The sequence below is a fragment of the Sorghum bicolor genome, chromosome 7 (genome assembly GCF_000003195.3).
Source record: "Sorghum bicolor cultivar BTx623 chromosome 7, Sorghum_bicolor_NCBIv3, whole genome shotgun sequence".
Lineage (NCBI taxonomy): Eukaryota > Viridiplantae > Streptophyta > Magnoliopsida > Poales > Poaceae > Sorghum > Sorghum bicolor.
The window spans coordinates 5,439,674-5,459,140 of NC_012876.2; the positions used below are offsets into that span (position 1 = coordinate 5,439,674).

Genomic DNA, 19,467 nt, shown 5'->3' on the forward strand with positions numbered 1-19,467 from the left:
ATAGCAACTTGGTATTTTGTTTGGCAAGTGGAAAAAAGATGTGTCTCTAACAAATTGGTATTTTGACTTGGTAAAATTGAAAAAATAGGCCCACCTTTCTCAAACCGGTACTGGGCCTGGACTTTTACGTGAAATTTGGGCTTACCTCGCGACGAATGATCTCGCGTCTCGTCATCGCGTGCTTGTCCGCCGCCGGTGGTCGAGTCGACCGTGACGCGTGACTCCGTTGACGCGCGACTCCGAAGGAACGAAGGCTTCACGGACGAACGCGCTACTCCGAACGAAGCTTGACGGACGAAGCCGGCCGGCAATTCCTCCGAAGGAAGCTTCAGGAACGAATCTTCTCTGAATCGTCCGTTTGTGGTGAGTTGGTCCTCCGATCATCAGTTCCTGTTTTTTTTTATAAAAACTGTTGTTCTTTAGTTACTGTATATTCCTTTGATTGTTCACAACTCTTGCCGTTACAGAAAACATGCCTACGAAAAAGTCCCATCTTCGAAGCCAATTGGATGATTCATCATCCGATGAGGATGACTGTCTCATTGCATTAGCTGCTGCAATTATCGACACATTTTCCAATGTCAAAAAGAAACATGGTGGCTCCATCCCAGGTCATAGGGTTTTACCGTGATAGACAAGACGGACACGACAGGATGTTCAAAGATTATTTAGCTGACAATCCAACATACCCTCCTGAAACATTCCGTCGAAGTTATATGTTCTGTCACTTATATGTGATTTGTTGTATGTTCATAAGTATCATTGTAGTTGTTAATCTATGGAATTGTTTTGTTTAGGTACAGGATGTCTAGGGATCTTTTCATACGCATAATGAATGCCGTTGAAGCACATGATGATTACTTTGTGCAGAAAAGGAATGCGGCCGGAGTACTTGGATTGAGTTCGTTCCAAAAAATCACTGCCGCAATGTGTATGCTCACATACGGGGTTGCTGCTGATGCGACAGATGAGTACGTGCGCATTGGCGAAAGTACTGCACTTGAGAGTCTTCGTAGGTTTGTTGCTGCAGTGGATAAAATTTTTGGAGAAGAGTACCTTAGATCTCCCAATAAGGCAGACATAGCACGCCTACTTGCAATGGGTGAGGGAAAAGGCTTTCCAGGAATGTTAGGATCGATCGATTGTATGCATTGGGCGTGGAAGAACTGTCCATATGACAAGCAAGGTCAGTACAAGGGGCATGCGGACAACCCCACTATCATTTTGGAGGCTGTTGCTTCGGATGATATTTGGATATGGCATGCATTCTTTGAAATGCCTGGGTCTCATAATGACATCAACGTTTTTCATAGGTCTTCTTTGTTTGATAACTTAGCGGAAGGTAGAGCTCCTCAAGTGAACTATTCTAACAGCCAACCATCCCAAACAAACAACTTCATCCTCCTCCCAATGAAAATTTTTTGACCTCTTTCCTCCCTTCGTGGTGCGGCTTGCCTGCACTTCATCACTACGAGGACTACTGTCTTGAGTGTCTGGAATATGCATCTCGTCCAAACCAGCAACATGATCCCCTTCTCCATGGAGAAGAATGTTGGACAAGAAATCTCCATCTTCTCCTTCCATTCTAAAATTAGTTTACAACAAAAATTTACAGCAAAAACAGTATAGTACCAGAACATATATCAAAGGCATACTACAACAGTATCATAGACATACTACCACAACAGTACCAGAGGCATATATTATAGTAAAAAGTTGTCTTCCTGCAAACCTACTGTAATTTCCCCGGCCCGATGAATCTATCTTGATTTTTAACAGATACGGTTAGCTGAAGCACAACTACAAGGTGACCCTGAAAAATTGAAATCTGACACGCTGAAAAAGATGATGCAATCATGCAGATCCCGCAGCTCCCGTGTACGCATGCAATCATGCATTAAATCCCCAAGCACATGCTATGCTTAACTAGCAACGCTGCCCTGCAGCATTTTGTCTGGAGTTCAGCGCAGCTCACCTCACCCCACCTCTGCAAGCAAAGCTCCGATCTCCGGATCACACTGATCCCCGCCAGGCGTGCCGGCGTCCAGTGGTTGCGTCGAGGGAGCCTTGGCTAGCGACCATGCTCGTGAGGAGCGCATCCACGCCGGTCCTCGGCGCGCTGCTCCCCTAAACCCTAGGTCGGCATCTAAACTAGAAGATCGACGTCCCAGCCCTAAACTAGCAGATGGGGATCGATTTGAGGACATAGAGTAGAGGAGATGACATACCTGATGGATGGCCTGGGTGCAGGCGGCGACCGCGAGTGGCGTATCGACGACACCCGCGTCTCCCTCCTCCACCGCGATCGGGCGTCGAACCGGGAGAGGAGAGGTCGCGATCCGGGAGAGGAGTGGCGTATCGACGACACCCGCGTCTCCCTCCTCCACCGCGTCTCCCTCCTCCACCGCGACCAGGGCTCGCGATCGCGCCTTCAGCAGCAGGGACGGGAATCAGGGACGGCTGGGGCTACACGCGTGAAGGGAAGAGAGATCCATCGGGCCGGGGACGTCGCGGGAAAAGATTGGCGCGCACTCGGAAGATCGCTCGCTCGCGCGCGCGGGACAGGACGTCGTAGCCGAAAACCGCGATACGGAGTCTACTTCGCGCGCGGAGATATACGCGTGCGGACTCGATGTTTAGCAAGTTGGAAAATATACCAAGTTAATTTAAAGAGTTGTTGGAGAGGTGTTTTTGTGTTTTTCTCAAAATAATAAGAATACCAAGTGGATTTGAGGAGTTGTTGGAGATGCTCTAAAGCAAGGTTGAGCCTTGGACCTTCTATTTTCTCCTCTCCGTCAACATTTTATTAAGGCCCGTACTCCTTCATAACGGGTAACGCCTGAGTCTGGGCCGGCCTCCGTGGCTGATGGGCCGTAAGGCCGCCAGATATTCCGGAAGACTTCGTTTGACGTGCTTGGCAGTTAGCACTGATCAATGTAATCTATAGAGATGTCCAACGGGCCATGTCGGGCCGACCCAACGTCGTGTCATGCCGTGCCGTAGATCGTCGGGCTACTATGGACCGTCGTGCCTAACGGGCCGTGCCTCTATGGGCTTTGTGCCTCCAAGACACGGCCCGCGGGCCAATTTTCGTGTCGTGCCGCCCGTCAAGCACGTCATGACGTGCCAGCCCACGACTCATCGAACCAACAACTCATTTTCATTAATATTTTTACCAAATATTAAAATATTTCATCATTTTCACCAATATAACAATTAACAACACATATATACAAGTCATAACTATACCAACATCATGTTCACCGAGCCACTACCGGGCCGACTGTTGGAACGGGTCATGCTCGTGCCGTGCCACGCACCTGGGTGGCGGCCCAGCCACGCCCTGGTCCCTTAGGGCGGGCCGGCCTGGGCCCAGTGGCCACCGTGCCGTGTTGTGCTCAGACCAAGCCAAATCACCGGGCCATGGGCAGGGGCGGAGCTAGGGGGGTTTATCGGGGTCAGCTGACCCCTATAAAATGTGAGAAATCCTATATAAATTTGTTGTTAGTTAGTGTATTTAGGTAGTGATTAGTGGAGCTGACCCCAATGGCTTGGCTATCTGGCTTCGCCCCTGGCCATGGGCTGGGCCATCGGGACGCGGGCCACATGGCTATGTATACTAATCTACAAGAATATATACATGCTTTCCCATGCTCACAAGAATATTTAGCCACAAGCTGACAAGCCTGCTTCAACAATTGATAATTGTACTTCGATGTGTAATCCTATGTATCAGTGCTAAAATCGCTTCTAAAATGGAGAGAAGGTGAGATATTTGAGGAAACTGATGTGGTTTCAGTTCCTTCTAATCCTCAACACAAATTTGACATGCACATGCTCCTATATAGACTAAATCTTGTAGTCTCGTTAGCAATCTACACGTCAAGCACCCGGCTGAAGGTGACATATTGGAGAATACTTCAGTGAAGGCCATGAATACATCAATACTAGCAAGATGGTGAGCATGGGAAAGCATCCAGGAATAGCATATTTCCAGGATTTTGGGTCCTTGAGTTTAGGCCCTAATGATGGGGGAAAATGATGTCAGAATTTATTACTGTGAACTAGTTGCTGGCTGGCTTGCTACATCCAAGACAAATATATCAAACTTTAAACTTGTAACTGAATTGCATACTGAGAGTTGGATAGGAGCATTAACATTAAAATAAACCAGGGCTCACTGACCCTGCCATACTACAAAAGTACAAAGCATCAGAAATAGAGAAATAAAGTTGCAGGTTATATTTTTTCTTGAAATAGTGTGGTAAACCGAACTACCCCTGTGGTGCCTGAGCAGCTGGCTAACTTCTGTAGTCACGGACAGATGCACCTTAAGGCCCATTTGGAGGGAAGAAAACTAGACAAATTTGCTGACAAGTTTGTTTGGTAATAAATAATTAGAATGACGTCCTAGCTATCAACTGAAAATCTTTTTCTAAAGAGATGTTACAATAACCACATCCAACCACTCACTCTTTCAGTCTCAACCAAAAAGAAAAGAAAGTAAATTTGTCATAGTACATGGGAGGAAATCCAAACAGCCAAGAACCTCAAATCAACCGAATGAAATTTAAACGATCAAAGTGAAAACGTATGATGCATCTAGAGGAAAAATTGTTTTTTTAAGTTCAACCGGGGGGGGGGGGACGTTCCCCACAACCCCACCTGAAACTTTATTAGTGTGGCCCATAAACGGCCCCAAGGTGGGGATTGCTTGAATGAGCATGTGCCAAGTCTCTTACTTCAATACTAGTATAGTGCCCGTGCGTTGCTACGGTTTTATTTAAAGGATATACTTAAAACAACAAACGTGAACCATCTATCTCTTTATCTCTACTAAGAAAAGATACTTTCGTAATTAATTATTATTAAAAAATTGCAGTAAAAAAATGCTCTTCAAAATAACCAGACGATAGGATTTAATATATTTGTCTCATGCAAGTTGCGACCATAAATATAAATATAGTATGAGGTACATCCATCCATGCATAAAGGCGTTACAATATCATGTATTGCATACTACAAACTATTAGTAGTAGAGATAAGCTCTGAATTGCTTCAGTAATATCCACTAAAAATTCCATCTGTATCTTCTACCTGTCAATAATAGATAGTAAATTAACTTATTAATTTGATATGCATTATTCAAATATACACAGAGAATATATATGCTCACAGTGTTGAACATCAGTCTCCCCCCGGTCCACTTCTTTAGGTAATTATACACAAGAAAGCCTGATTTTTTCCTGGATAAAAGCAAGTGTTTATTTATTGTAACTTAAACAAAAAGACTACTTGTTAATAAAGATGATACATATTGTAAGTTATTACTAGTTGTGTGTTCTTGAATCCATGTAGGGAATTCACGATGCCAGTCAAAAATATTATCCTTCCATGCAGGATTCGCCAATTTCATGGCGAGGTTGAAGTGATTCGCAACATCAGATAATATATCACGATATGGACTGCATCGATCATCACCTATCATCTTCTCTTTTAGATTAGGGCTAAGGGGATCCATAATGTAGACTAATTTCTTTGTCATGTCTATTATGAATAAAATGTAGAGTCTATCGTGATGATATGGCAATAGAACCTGTAAACAAACACCGCTATAAGTGGAACATATATTTTTTAAAAAGAATTTATATAACATATATCTTACAGTGTTGCATTCTTTAATGTCGTGGCACATGTCAGGCCACGGTCCAAGCAATTTTGATAGTTCTTCGTAGTTTATCTTGTCACGACATCTTTGATCTCGTCCAATCTGCAATATGTCCTGTTCATTGTTGGAAAAAAACATTAATTATGTTTAATTAATTATACCGTTATTATATACACCGCACATAATAAAGGAAGAACTATTTTAACTTACACAAAACTTAAGGTCCATGAAGCGGTATTTTATATCATCTATCAAGAACCAGGCATCATCACATGCAACCGTCCGAACAGCCATGTTAAAACAATTAGGATCCATGGGTATTTTTTCATCTAAAATATCTCTAATTGTTCTAAGATTTAAAGAGATTGGGTATGGAATTATGCTTCGGACCCATTCTTTGCTGAAAAGACAAGGAGGAAGATCAAGAATTAGTTGATCACATCTCTTTATATAGTATATTAATAGTATTATTAGTATAATATTAATAAGAGAAGCTGAGGTGAAGCTACCTGCTACCCAAGCCTGATGCAAACATTGGAGATAATCGTGGCCTCGAATCTGTTCATGGGCTGAGAAAGAGAGGAGAACGAGGCTTGTTGGTCAAGGCCAAGAGGCTAGTAAATATTTTTCCAAGTTTTTTTTTCATGTAACAGACCCAATTAATATCCCATTACTGTACAACTTTGTTCCATGCATCAAACCAACACCATCGAGGTTTCCCTAGTGCAGTTGCATCGTTAGGATTCAGATTCAGACAAGCACACACGCACGAGCTGCATCAGGCTAAACCAGATCATAAAACAGAAGTGGAGAAAATTACCAAACATGGGCCAGGCCTCAATGCCGAGGTCACTGGAGCGGAAATCCGGCGGTTAGCTGTCATCCGAGTTGGCCGGAGCATGGGGACGGCGGTCAGCGGCGACCTCTCGGCGAGCACCGGCGACGAGTCTGTTGGATTTGGGGTGGGCAGCCTGGGCTCATGGGCCAGGCGTTATCCACCCAGCAAAATTGGCCCATATAAGGGCAAAAGAGCTTGATGATGTACAGGGTCACGGCAATGTGCCTTATGCTTTCAGTTTCTTTCACAAGACAGGTTTCATGCCAATAGGCAATAGCCGCACAAGCTTTGAAATCATAACTCACAACAAAGTTACAACCAGATATCCTTACAACAATGCAACAATGTGTACCCTTAATAAGTCTTAACTAATGAAACAATGAGCACTAATACAAAGTATAGTATGAGTCCACAACCTCGTGCGCATTCTGCTCGCCATAATGTCTACGTGAGCATAAAAAGGCATGAAAAGAGCAGAAAATGAGCATATGTCTACGTGCTTATAAACGTGCGTGTGTGTGCGATCAGATTAACCTTCAACGACTGTGAAACTTGGGGTATGCTTCTCGACAGCTAAGGGTTTCCAAGTAGCTTCAATTTGTCGGATCTTGCATCTAAAAGGTCTAAAACGCCATGCTCATTCCTGGAATCTTGCATCAATAAGTAACAGACAATGATTTCATTGATGGCACCTGGGATCATTCCTGGAAGGGAACCACCACACACGATCAGCAACAAGCACAAGCCCAATACAGACGCTTTGTAGCTAACCCAACTTGATGGATACATGTTGCATTGTTTAATTATACCTTTTGTAACATGTACAATATGTATTTGGGACTCCAGTACCATTAACGCCAACGTTGAGGAATAGCATACTTCCAGGTTCTTGGGTTCATCAGTTTAGGCCCTGAATGTAAACTAGTTTCTGCATCGAAGACAAACATATACCAAACTTTTGTAATAGAGTTGTGTATCTTAAAAGGAGGGTTGGAGGGTGAACATTCAAACAAAACTGGGCTCACTCACCCTGCATCTAAAATAGAGAAATAAAGTTGTGAGTTACTGGGTGTAGCTAGTTATGGGGATGAAGCCTATTTTACCCATTTTTTTACTCCTTGGAGGTATGGTCAAGACCAAGACCAAGACCACATGTTATTCCCATCCCCCCCCCCTCCCCAAATGTGTGGCAAACCGAGCTCCCCCTGTGGCAATTTTTTTATTATTTTACTAGAGGACTCAATGTGGTGCCGGATTGTCTAATCTCCATAATTGAAGACACTGAGGTGCGCTTGTTCTAAGGCTGAAATGGAGGAGGCAAGGGAGGTACACAAATTTGTTGACTGATTGGCTAGGAAATAGACAATTTAGAATAATCTTCTACCTCTATCAACGGGTAGAACATAGTTTTGAAGTGGCATGCCTCTCAACAGAGATGCTACATAGCCCCTCCCAACCACACACTCTTTCATTATTCTTAGCCAACCCAAAAATACGACGCACATGAATGTGAGGAAATAAGACCAGCCTAGAACTTGAAATCGGCTGACTGAACTTTAAATGATCAAATGTACCTAAAAACAGGGGAGGGGGTAGAGAAAAGGTAGGGTGTATATAAAGAACAATGGCTAGGAATGTACCTTTAAGGGGATCGCTTGAATGAGCATGTGACAAGTCCCTTTCTTCAAGGTTGTCAAGGCGCTGCTTGTGTTGTTTGTAAAGGGATTTCGTATCTATGGCTGGGCAATATTTGATGGTAAGTCTCTGCAGAGCTGAATAACTTCCAACAGCACCTGGTACGGAGATCAAACTTTTACACCCGTCAAGAGTGAGGCTTTGTAATGATGGCAGGTTTCCCAGGGAATTCAGTGACTGCAACTTATTGCAGCCAGAAATGTCCAAATGCTCAAGCACATCCAGCTGCCCTGACACAAAACAAAGCTTCTCACATGATAAGATACTTAACGCCTTGAGGGCCGGTGGTAGATTTGGGAGTGTTACCAGGCTATCCAGGTCAACTATGAATATATATTCCAGGCAAGGCAGAGGATGGTTTGTTTGTGCTGGCGTTGCCGGTTGCTTTGGCACACTGGTGGATGCACAGTTTTCCATCGACGTACTCGTGCCAAGCTGCTCCACACGTACACTCTTCGATTTTGTATCCTCCCATGTGAACTCCAATTTCTCACAAGACCAAATTTGGAGGCTAGTGATAGACGGGGGAAGAACAAAGAGCTCTGTCAGGTTTTGGCAATCTTTTACAGATAAAGCGTTTAGGCGTGGCAGGACCTGACTGGTTGTTGGTGCTGGCTCACATTTTACCTGTGTGGGCCCCACTAGATTATGGCACTTAGAAACGTATAAACGTTTCAAGGATACCAAGCTTTGGAATACAACCTCAGGCCAGTAGATGAGCGCATCACATCCAGTAATATCCAAAGAAACAAGTTTTCCGAACCATCTCCAGATCATAAATGTAGGCTGCCTTGGACTTGGGAGGAAGAAAAAGTCGCACCCATTTAACGTCAATTCTAATAGATGTGACTCCACGTTCTCACTGTCTAGCTCAAGTGCTGCTTCTTTATCACGAACATGCAGTTCTAGTGTTGACAGCAAAGACATGTATCCACATCTAGCTATTAGCAGCAATAGCTGTGCTTTGCCTTCATCAAGAACTACATCCTTGAGATTTGGGGTTTCAGGTAGAGTAACCAGCTTTGGACAGTCCTGAATAACAAGTTTTTGAAGCTGAGGAAACGCCACTTCTCCCTCTCTCCCTTCAGCTGCCACCCATCTTTCCATGTTCTTCAGACTAAGTAACTTTAGTTTTTTAAGTTTTGGAAATGTCAAGGATGCCTCGTTGCTACAAAGGCTTTCTAATTTCTCCAGTCCTTCTAAACGAAGAATCTGAAGAGCTTCAAAATGGCTAAATTGAGGAAATTCCTCACACACTGTAAAGCCAACTAGACGGAGCTCCGTCAAATGCTTCTGCAGGAAACTAAGATCTTTCATCCATGTTGGTAAAGAAGTGCTTTTGTAACCCTGTATCCTTAGTGTCTCCAACCCTTCATGAGGTTTAAGGGCATCTAATACCTTCTTATGACAATCTGATACTGGTTCCTCGTGGCATTCACTACTCCATTCAAGAGATAAATGCCTGAGTTTCTCTTTATTTCCAAGAGTAGCAGCTCTTGCTTGTGCCTCTGTTACATTTTCCAGATAGCTTAGCATCAGTTTGTCACCAAGGTCCAGGTTTTGCAATTCTCCAATAGTACTGCAGCCAGAACTAGCACCAGCCACGAAATATGTGAGAATACACAGAGAAGTGAGTTCTCCAAGGTTTGAAGGCATGCACTTCAATGATGTGCATCCCTCAGTATATAGGTGCCGGAGGCTTGCCATATACTTCATATCCCTTGGAAGTCGACAAAGCTTCTTACAGCCGGAAACATTCAGGGTCTGTAGATTATACATGATGCTTATTTCTTCAGGAAGTTGTTTGATCCGCCAATTTCCTGAGAGATCAAGGTACCTTAGGTGTTGCAACTTCCTTGATCTGATTTTAAATTCTGACCTCCTAGGATATCTTATTGCTCGCAGAGAATTGTACTTTGGCATATGTGACGTCCAGTCTGCATATAGAGGCAACAATAATGTCTGGAGAGTTGGAGCTTGTTTCTTCAGAAAAGCAATCAGATGAGCAGCGGTCTCATCATACGACGAGAACAAGTGCCGACAGTGCTTTGATAATAACTTCTTCTGATCGAACCTATTGGTGATTGTTGCACATTCTTCACCTAAAACAGATAGGGCAATGTCATGCATAAGATCATGTATCTTGCACGTCTTAATACTACGAAAATGACTCCAGTTTTGATCCTCCAACGCATCCTGAAAAAATGACCTCCAAGCTAGCTCGTTGAAAATATGTCTTCCGGTTGTTTCAAGAGGGACATCCTCCTCAACCGGTACATAGTCATTAGCCATCCACAGCTGGATCAAATTGTCCACATTAATCTCATAATCTTTTGGGAACACAGCACAAAATGCAAAGCACTGCTTCATGTGAAATGGTAAGTTGTCAAAGCTGAGCTTGAGTATGGGTAGAATTCCAGTCTCCTCATTGCAAATGCTGCTTTTCTTTGATACAACCATCCATTCCTCTTTGCTAGTCTTGGTCCTCAGCATGGAACCTATGGCTTTGGCAGCTAAAGGAGAGCCAGCACATCTCTTAACGATTTCATTAACAATGTCGTCCAGCCTAGCAAATTCTGGCTTCTGCAGAATGAATGCTCTTCTCTCAAGTATTTCCTTTAGATGTACGTCATCTAGATTTTCCAAATTATGGATCTTTCCAGACTTTCCAGACATAATTTGAGCTATTTTCGCATCACGTGTAGTGGTCAGTATTGCACTACCTGTGCCAGCATGCTGAAGGCAGGTTTTCAGCTTTTCCCACTTGTTGACATCCTGATTCCATATATCATCCAAAACGAGGAGGCACCGCTTTCCGCTTAGTTCTTTCTGGAGATCTTGCAGTACCTTTTCACTATCTTTTTTTGTGCTATTGCAGATGCTTCTTGCAATATTACCCACGTCAAAATCATCTGACACACAATACCACTTCAAGAATTGAAAATGCTTCTCTATTTCAGGGTCACTGTAAACTAGCTGCACAAAGGTGGTCTTGCCTAGTCCACCCAATCCAACAATAGGAAGAACAAGAAGATCATCATTGTTAGCATGGTCAAGTAATATCTTCATAATCTTCTTCTTCTCTTGAGTTCTGGATCTGCTAACAATATCTTTTTCGGAGTCAATCATGACGTGATCCATTTGCCGCAATGGCATCTCTGATATTTTTTGTGGCCTGTGGCTGAAACCGAAGTCATTCATCTTCGTTACCAGGACCTCTATGTCTTGCACAATCTTCTGCAACTTCTTGCCCATCCTGCGGCGGAACATAATGGAATTACAAGCAGGGAGGAGGCTTACAACATCCATGCCATGCGTATTGCGGTGCCCCCTCTTCCTGGCTTCTCGAGCAAGTGCCTCGTACTTGAACTCATCGAAGACATCGTTTGCTTCATAGGATGCCTTCTTGAGTGCTTTGAGCCAGGCACCTACTCCTGGCTGTGCACCCTTCTCCTCTGCATCATCGATGATTTGTAGTATGGCTGGCAGCTGGCGCTCCAAGATCTCGCGCTGCTCCTCCATACCTTCCATCACCTTGTACTCATCAAGAAGGTAGCTGGACACCTTGTCCTTCACCATGGAGACCAGCGGCCCGATAACCATACTGGTTACCAATTCAGCCATTGCTGCACTTGCAGCTCTCAGGAACGCGTTCCTCAGAAAGAAGCGCACTGTAGCAGGGGAAGTGGCCAAAGTGGATGTGGATGAACGAATGAGTGGAATTGGGCAAAGCGGATATGGATGGAATCTTATTGCCCTTCCTTTCATTGTCGTGGTACTAAGTGAGGATAGCCGCCAATGAAACACGAAAAGTATAGCAACGACGATTTGGGTCCTTCCTGTCGTTGTCATGGAATTAGAGCAATGAAAAATACGAAAAATTCAAGTGTCAGTAGGTGAGAAGCATCCATCACTAAAGAAAACAAGAAGGTGCGGGGCACGTTCGTCTAACCGGAGGTGCAGTTCTTTTTTACTCGCTACAGTATCTTGCTGAACAGCCCTGAAATTTTTGACATGGGCCTTGTTTAGTTCCAAAACTTTTTGGGAAATGGGTATTGTAGCATTTTTGTTTGTACGTGACAAATATTGTTCAATTATAGACAAACTAGGCTTAAAAGATTCGTCTTGCAAATTACAGGCAAACTATGTAATTAGTTTTTATTTTCGTCTATATTTAATGCTTCATGCATGTGTCCAAATATTCGATGTGACAAGAAATTTTGAAAAATTTTAGGTTTTGGAGAGGAACTAAGGCCTTGTTTAGTTCCAAAATTTTTCGTTTGTATTTGATAAATATTGTCCAATCATGAACTAACTAGGCTCAAAAGATTCGTCTCGTCAATTCCGACCAAACTGTGCAATTAGTTTTTATTTTCGTCTATATTTAATACTCCATGCATGCAGAATCTGCAAATTTTGCAAAATTTTTTAGAACTGAACAAGGCCTAAACAAGGCCATGAACTGAAACCGCTGTCACCTACTACCTACTAGTATATGTCTATATATTTTCTAATGGTGTGTCTCGTTACAGCACAAATTGGGGCGATGCAACCAGATGAAGCGCACAAGGCAACGAAGAACGACGACGACGACGACGACGGCCTTGGCGAATGCAGCACGGATATAGCACTGCACTTGCAGTGATAGTGGATATGCTGGAGAGGAAGACGGCCGCTTACCTTACCTGTCGTCCCTTTCTCACAGCTGGGGCCTCGTTGGCTGGGAGGTAAAGCCAGCAGAGGACGGCGCCGTGCCCAACGGAGAACTTCGAGTCTTGCCTTCACCGGCGGCGAGCGGCCGGATCTGAGGTGGGAGACAGAGTCCAGACGCCAGTGCAGGAGAAAGACTCGAGGAGTCGCGGACGAGGTCGCGGGCCGTGTGGTGGACAGTGGACATAGCCCATTGGGCCTATTTTGCACTTAAACCTATGCTATATACTTTCGCAAATTAATGGGTCAATTCAAGCTGAAATATTAGAGGAGCCTGAACCCTCATTATCACTTTTGCAGCATTGTTCTTCATCTCCTGCTTGGGTGGATTTTGTACTGAGATACGTATCATACAAGTGCTTTCAGTTTGTAATTTTACTAGTTCGCGATACAAGTGCTAGTAGGACGCTGGATAGATGTAGGATGTGCTTTCAGTTTGCATCTAAATCAGAGCGCTATTTCTGTTTGAACTAGATGAAATTAACATTGGTGCCTCATGGATAGAATATGAACACCTGTTGCCACTTCAAGATGATGAGCTCGATCTACAAATATTACAGATTGGAAGTATAAAAAAAACACTTGTTGCAATTTTAGTTAGCTTCTGATTATGCATGATCACACCTGTTTTAGTTATCCTTATTAGCCACTCTATCTCCATGTGCTTTTCCCGAGTCGAATCGAGGCCCTAGATAAGACCCCCCTCTGGGCGTGGCGCGGGTGAGCAAGGACACTGGAGGAGCACGGAACTACGGAGGCTCAGGCCCACTGTGACCTAGACAAGACACAGGAGCGTGGGCGTGCCTCTCGCGATGGCATGGGCTTGTTTAATTTCCAAAATATTTTGCAAATTTTTTCACATTTCGCGATGGCATCTAAAGACACACATACTCGCTCTTGCTGCCAATGCAACCCGCTAGACTACAATTTGTAGTGCGCATAGACATCAAGCACTGTGTCTGAAGGTGAGACATTGGAGAAAAACAAGCAGGCTCACTTCAGTGACCATGAGTGTTTGGCCATGCTTGTCCACCAGTTTGTATTTCTCCAACTCTCACTTTCAGTGCCTGATCTGAGAGAGCCTCATGAAAACCAACAAAGAGATGACTAGTAACTATCCACGGTTGGGAGAGAAGCTGTTGCTTTCAGCAGGAGTGTGACCGGGCAATTTATAGCCATGCTTGGTGCGGATCGCAACTGAAGATGCTCAATCATGGAGCAGGCAGGGCTGGCCGGCAGCAGGTGTTCTGTTACACCTGCCCTTCATGCCAATTGCGCCTCTTGTGCCTTGGCGTCCTGGACAGATGCACCTCTGACTCTATCGCTTTCAGTTTCAGAGGACTACCCTAGTCGTGAGTGTACCGGTAATTTTTTTGGGTGTGAAGAACTGAGGCGTTGTTTAGTTTAAAAATTTTGGCCAAATCGACACGGCAGTACTTTCATTTGTATTTGACAAATATTATTTAATTATAGATTAATTAGATTTAAAAAATTCGTCTCGCAAATTACAGCTAGACTATGTAATTAATTATTTTTTATCTATATTTAATGCTCCATGCATATGCCACAAGATTCGATGTGATGGGAAATCTGAAAAATTTTATAAAATTTTTTGGAAACTAAACAAGGCCTAAATCAGAATTCAGGATTGGACGATAGTACAACCTTAACCTGAAGACTTTAAGCCCGACTTGATAAATAAATGCATAAGTTTTGAAGGGTGTTTTAGAATTTAGATAGAAGTGTAGAAATGTAGCGAAGTGTAGAATTTATCTTTTTTAATGTGGCTAACATGTAGATTTTGTTGGAGATCTATAATTGGAGAGGCCAATGCAAAGTTAATTTTAGGTATATTGTTGTGTCATATATTTATATAACATGTTATGTGATAGCTCATAATTTTTTTATTTTGAGGAGAAGAGAAAGACATGTTAGTAAAAAAAGAGTCATTGTTCCATGAATCATCAAGATCATAAGCTAAAATTTAGAACTAAAAGATAATTCTAACAATATTATGCAACTCATAAGGTTTCTTTGTTCCATGTACAAACTAAAGAATTGTAAATGTAAGAGATCACCACATCTACTCCCTCTATTCCATTAAAAATATCGTTTTTTGAGTTTTAGACTTCTTGTTTGACTGTCTGTCTTATTCAAAAAAAGTTATATAAATATTATTTATTTTATTATATTTTGTTTTGTCACTAAAAATACTTTAACAATGATTTATTTATTTTACTATTTGCATAAAAAAATAAATAAAATGAACGATCAAACGAGAAATCTAAAAGTCAAAAATAACACTTTTAATGGGATGGGGTAGTATATGTTACTCCCTTCATACAAAATTATAAGTCATTTTTAACTTTTTCAATACATTTATTTTGTTATGCATATCTAGATATAATAACATATCTTGCAAAATAGATGAACTAAAAAAAATCAAAAAGACTTATTGTTTGAAACAGAGGAGCTATCCGTTAATAAATCGATTCAAGATCAGATGATATTATTGGATGATACACTATGACATGACGCTAATGTACGTTGACCCAATCAGCCAAGGACCCGTACATCTTTGGTGATACGACTATGTATATAATCTTGTATGACAAAAGCAACTTGATACAAGAAAGAAAGAAAGAAGATTGATTGAGGTGACTAGATGGTAGCGTTATCACCGACATATGGTACACCGTATTGTTATTAGAATTAAAAAATATTCGCATCCTAATTTCCAAAGGAGGCAGATCGAGTCTGGGTTATGCCAAAATCCCAATTATGCCAAACAAATACTCTGCTCATTTCAAATATAAGTCATTGCAAAAATCTTGGAGGATCAAAGTATCTTAAGTTTGACAAAAATTATAAAAATTTATGATATCAAATAGGTATACTATAAAAAAAATGATGAAGAGTCTAATAATATAGTAGTTTTTATTATCTTATAAGTTTAGTCAAATTTGAGATGCATTAACTTCAAAGATTCTTAAAATGACTTGTAATTTAGGATGAAGGGGTTAAGTCTAATACATTACACCATTCAAATTTATGACATTAAATAGATATATATAAATTTAGTTAAAGCATCTTAAGTTTGATTAAAATTGTAGAGAGAATTATAAAATTTTATGACATTAAATAGATATATAAAAAGAAAATTAATGAAGAATCTAGTCAAATTTAAGATAATTTAATTCTCATTTTTTTTTGAAATGACTCGTTGTTTAGAATGGAATGGAATAAGTCCAATGTATATTAGGCCTTGGCCTTGTTTAGTTCAGCCTGAAATTCAAAATTTTTTCAAGATTCTCCGTCACATCAAATCTTTTGGCACATGCATAGAGCATTAAATATGGACGAAAACAAAAGCTAATTGTACAGTTTACCTGTAAATCACGAGATGAATCTTTTGAGCCTAGTTAGTCCATGATTGGATAATATTTACCACAAACAAACGAGAGTGTTACAGTAGCGAAATCCAATTTTTTTTAGAACTAAACAAGGCCCTTGTTTAGTTCATCCCGAAAAACAAAAACTTTTTAAAGATTCCCCGTCACATCAAATCTTAGAGCACATGCATGAAGTATTAGATATAGACGAAAACAAAAACTAATTGCACAATTTGCTTGTAAATCACGAGATGAATCTTTTGAATCTAGTTAGTCTATAGTTGAATAATATTTGTCAAATAAAAACGAAAATACTACAGTGCCGAAATTCGAATTTTTTTTCAGAACTAAACAAGGCTTTACATTATTCAAAGCATGCATACGGGTACATGTGTACTTTCATCACCGATACGTGGCGCAGAGCTCACATGCACGCTGTGCATGGGTGGACTGGGTGTGGCCGCGGCCGTGTGGTGTGGGCGCCGAATACTGTACTTGGGATTTTTACCCTAACAAACCGGAGGCACTCCTCGCGCAGGGAAGGGGTACACGTCGCCCCAAATCTTTTGATTGGTCCAGCTCCGCGCCACGTCATCTTTGTCTTCTCTCATTGGTCCACCTCAGCAAGGCCAGCTCCAAATATAAGCAGCCGCCCCACTCGCGTTGGCAAAAAAAAAAAAAAAAAAAAAAAAAAAAAAAAAAAGACTAGGGGCGACGACCACGACGCCGCCACTGGGGGCGACCACGACGGCAACGGCCGCGAGCGGCGCGACGCGGCCACCCCCTCCTCCTCTTCCTCTTCTTCCTCCTCCTCCTCCTCCTCCTCCTCCTCCTCCTCCCTCCCCTTCCCTCCCGTGTGGCAGCATGGCAGCAGGCAACGGCGCGGCCTGCAGGCGGCGCGACGGCACAGGTGAGGCCCGATGACCCCCTCCCTCTCCCCAATCTTCCGTGCGGCCTCCTCGATGCCTCCTCCTACAGGGATGGCTGCGCTCCTCCAGTGGTCGAAACCCTAGCTATCATGCTGGCCAAACCCTAAACTCCGGAATGCTCTCTGTCTCCTTCTCCCTCCCCTTCCCTAAACTCCCTCTCGTTACTGTGGGGATCTTGGCCCCCCTCCCCTCTTCGCTGTAGCAAGGAAGCTCGTCCGGTGCCCATCTTGCTGTTCTATTGTGTGCAGACCTGATATCCTTCTATAGTGATTATAAATTATTACATTCATGTTATCTGCTGAAGATTTAGTAGTCTGTCTCCACTTCAGAAAATTATCATATATACATTGTTTCCATTTCTTGCGTTGCTTCTTTTTAGTGTCCTAATTAGACATGCAAAGATAGTTTTAGATATGCCTTATGAGCAGTGTTAACTCTCTGCAAAACTAAAAGAGGAAGAAGACATTTGTATTGCACACTAAAAGGTACGAGCAAAGGTAACTACTGTTGTTTGCATGTTAGGGGCATCAATAATTATGTTTTACTCCTTATTAATTAGGAGACTTGATTATCTGGATTGTGGCCTTAGAATGCAAACCTAGACAGCCAAATAATGACAATAATCTGAATCTGAGAATGCATTTCTCAAACAAATAACAGTTTACAAGTTACCAATGACACTTAAAAACGTGCTCAGACTTATCTTTTTTTTCTTTTCTCACATCAGAGAGGTGGACATCAGGTTGAAGGAACAAGAACATGACCGATCCATTGTGGAATTAAAGGTGAGTTGTACAAAGATATTGCCTTCTGATTTGCTACATCAATCAGTTTCTATCAATATTATTGTTATTTGTTTTGCTAAATCGATTATTAAGTTCTTGCTATCTCTGTTTCAGGAGCAACACATCCTCTTACATGTATTTTTTCCTGATTACCATACTTTAAATTTGCCCTTGCAATTTTGGTTTCCCAGTTACAATGCTCAGGGAAGAGTTGCAGTTGCTTCAATAGCCCGCCTCCTATGTTGTTGAGGTAGTGAAGGTCATGGAGAAATCAAAGGTTCTCATGAAGGGATTTTTTAAAATTCTACTCTACAGTCAGTCCTTCGTATGAATATAATTTCTGCTTAAAGGTATTTATTCTTGCTGTCATATAAACAAAGCTCTAATGATTTATCATTGCTCTCTTGGTTAGGCTTACATGCTACAAGAGTACCCTCCTGCCTCCATTTAACACCTAGAAATGCTAAACAAGTAAAAGAATTATTTGGCCATGGTAATACAAGTATCTTAGATGCCTTGTACAAGTTAGCATCAGCCTCCACATTTTTCTATCTTGGCTGTCACATTGTCGGTATGTGTACTGACAAACAGGCATGGATCTAGCAGTGGGGAAGGTGGGACTTCAAACCCATCCTTACCCCCTTCACGATGGTGGAGGCCCTCCTAATTTTTTGAAACATGGAAGTGATCAAAGAGGTATTCTAGAGTTCTAAGATGATTTGGGCCCCCTCTTGCAGTCCAGTTTGTCTAAAAAATAATTTTACAGATCCCAGATTATTTAAACTGAGTACCAATTGTAAATTTTGTATCTTCTTGGGACAGCAAATTACAAATGTTTTTGAACTTCTGGTATAAGTTGCTCTTTTCAGTAAAGAGAAGAGCTCCCTGACATTGTTTTGTGGATACATGTTTGGAGCTGTGATTTATTTGGATGTGGTAGTTTTTTTGCAATACATGTGTTAGAGCCAATTGATTTGGATGTAGTAATTTCTGAGCATTCTTTTTTCTAGCTTTTGAGGCATCTGTACGTAATGAAAGTTGCATCTGTAGTGATGTAAATACCTATGCTAATTTTCCAATGTAGGAGCAAGTTAAGTGGCATGTGCAATGATGACATACTATTCCTGGCCAACAATCCAGTTTTGTTTCCCACGCCACATTGCTATTTGCAAAAATTATTGTGATTCAGTATTAAGGTATTCTGATGTGTGCTCTTTCTTTAATTGTTCTCATTTCTGCTCTTTCTTTAATCATTCTTTGATTCTTTACAACTAGGTACGTACCTTATGTGTCTGTTACGAATATGATTTTGAATTTCGTTGCAAGGGATGAGTATGCCATTATTTTTGAACTTTAAGGTTCAACTACTGCAGCTAGGTAACTCCTTAGATAGATATGAAATTTGTTTTTTGTTATTGTGTGTACTGGCCTTAACTATGTGTTGTTCCAT

At 41.9% G+C, this 19,467-nt stretch overlaps 1 protein-coding gene and 3 long non-coding RNA genes across 6 annotated transcripts; 1 reads left to right on the top strand and 3 right to left on the bottom strand.

The window, feature by feature from the left end:
- Positions 1,129–2,522, bottom strand: LOC110436796. Its single transcript, XR_002454642.1, has 2 exons — positions 2,229–2,522; positions 1,129–1,585 (listed from the first exon to the last, which is right to left on the bottom strand). It is a non-coding gene; the product is annotated as an uncharacterized LOC110436796 (long non-coding RNA).
- LOC110437075 lies at positions 4,951–5,661 on the bottom strand. Its single transcript, XR_002455134.1, has 3 exons — positions 5,332–5,661; positions 5,177–5,246; positions 4,951–5,097 (listed from the first exon to the last, which is right to left on the bottom strand). It is a non-coding gene; the product is annotated as an uncharacterized LOC110437075 (long non-coding RNA).
- On the bottom strand, positions 6,711–13,855 carry LOC110437074 (putative disease resistance protein RGA1). Of its 3 annotated transcripts, XM_021465227.1 has the most exons (5): positions 12,882–13,855; positions 12,154–12,201; positions 8,147–12,040; positions 7,316–7,434; positions 6,711–7,210 (listed from the first exon to the last, which is right to left on the bottom strand). In XM_021465227.1, exons 3-4 carry the CDS (start codon positions 11,967–11,969, stop codon positions 7,358–7,360), a joined length of 3,900 nt encoding a protein of 1,299 aa, XP_021320902.1. In that variant the 5' UTR covers positions 11,970–12,040; positions 12,154–12,201; positions 12,882–13,855; the 3' UTR covers positions 6,711–7,210; positions 7,316–7,357. The 3 variants fall into 3 exon arrangements, with proteins under 3 accessions (XP_021320902.1, XP_021320900.1, XP_021320901.1); XM_021465225.1 differs by having other exon boundaries at positions 8,147–12,201; XM_021465226.1 differs by having other exon boundaries at positions 7,316–7,416; positions 8,147–12,201; positions 12,882–13,853.
- LOC110436888 lies at positions 18,266–19,382 on the top strand. Its single transcript, XR_002454769.1, has 3 exons — positions 18,266–18,367; positions 19,102–19,213; positions 19,293–19,382. It is a non-coding gene; the product is annotated as an uncharacterized LOC110436888 (long non-coding RNA).

What these genes read in the sequence shown, in the direction of transcription:
- LOC110437074 (XM_021465225.1), bottom strand. Translation starts at nt 12,053, where the DNA reads ATGACAACGACAGGAAGGACCCAAATCGTCGTTGCTATACTTTTCGTG. An exon ending in TTCAAGCGATCCCCTTAAAG is followed by an intron (nt 7,435 to 8,146) that starts GTACATTCCTAG and finishes TCTTCGATGCAG; the next exon opens with AAACTAGTTTACATTCAGGG.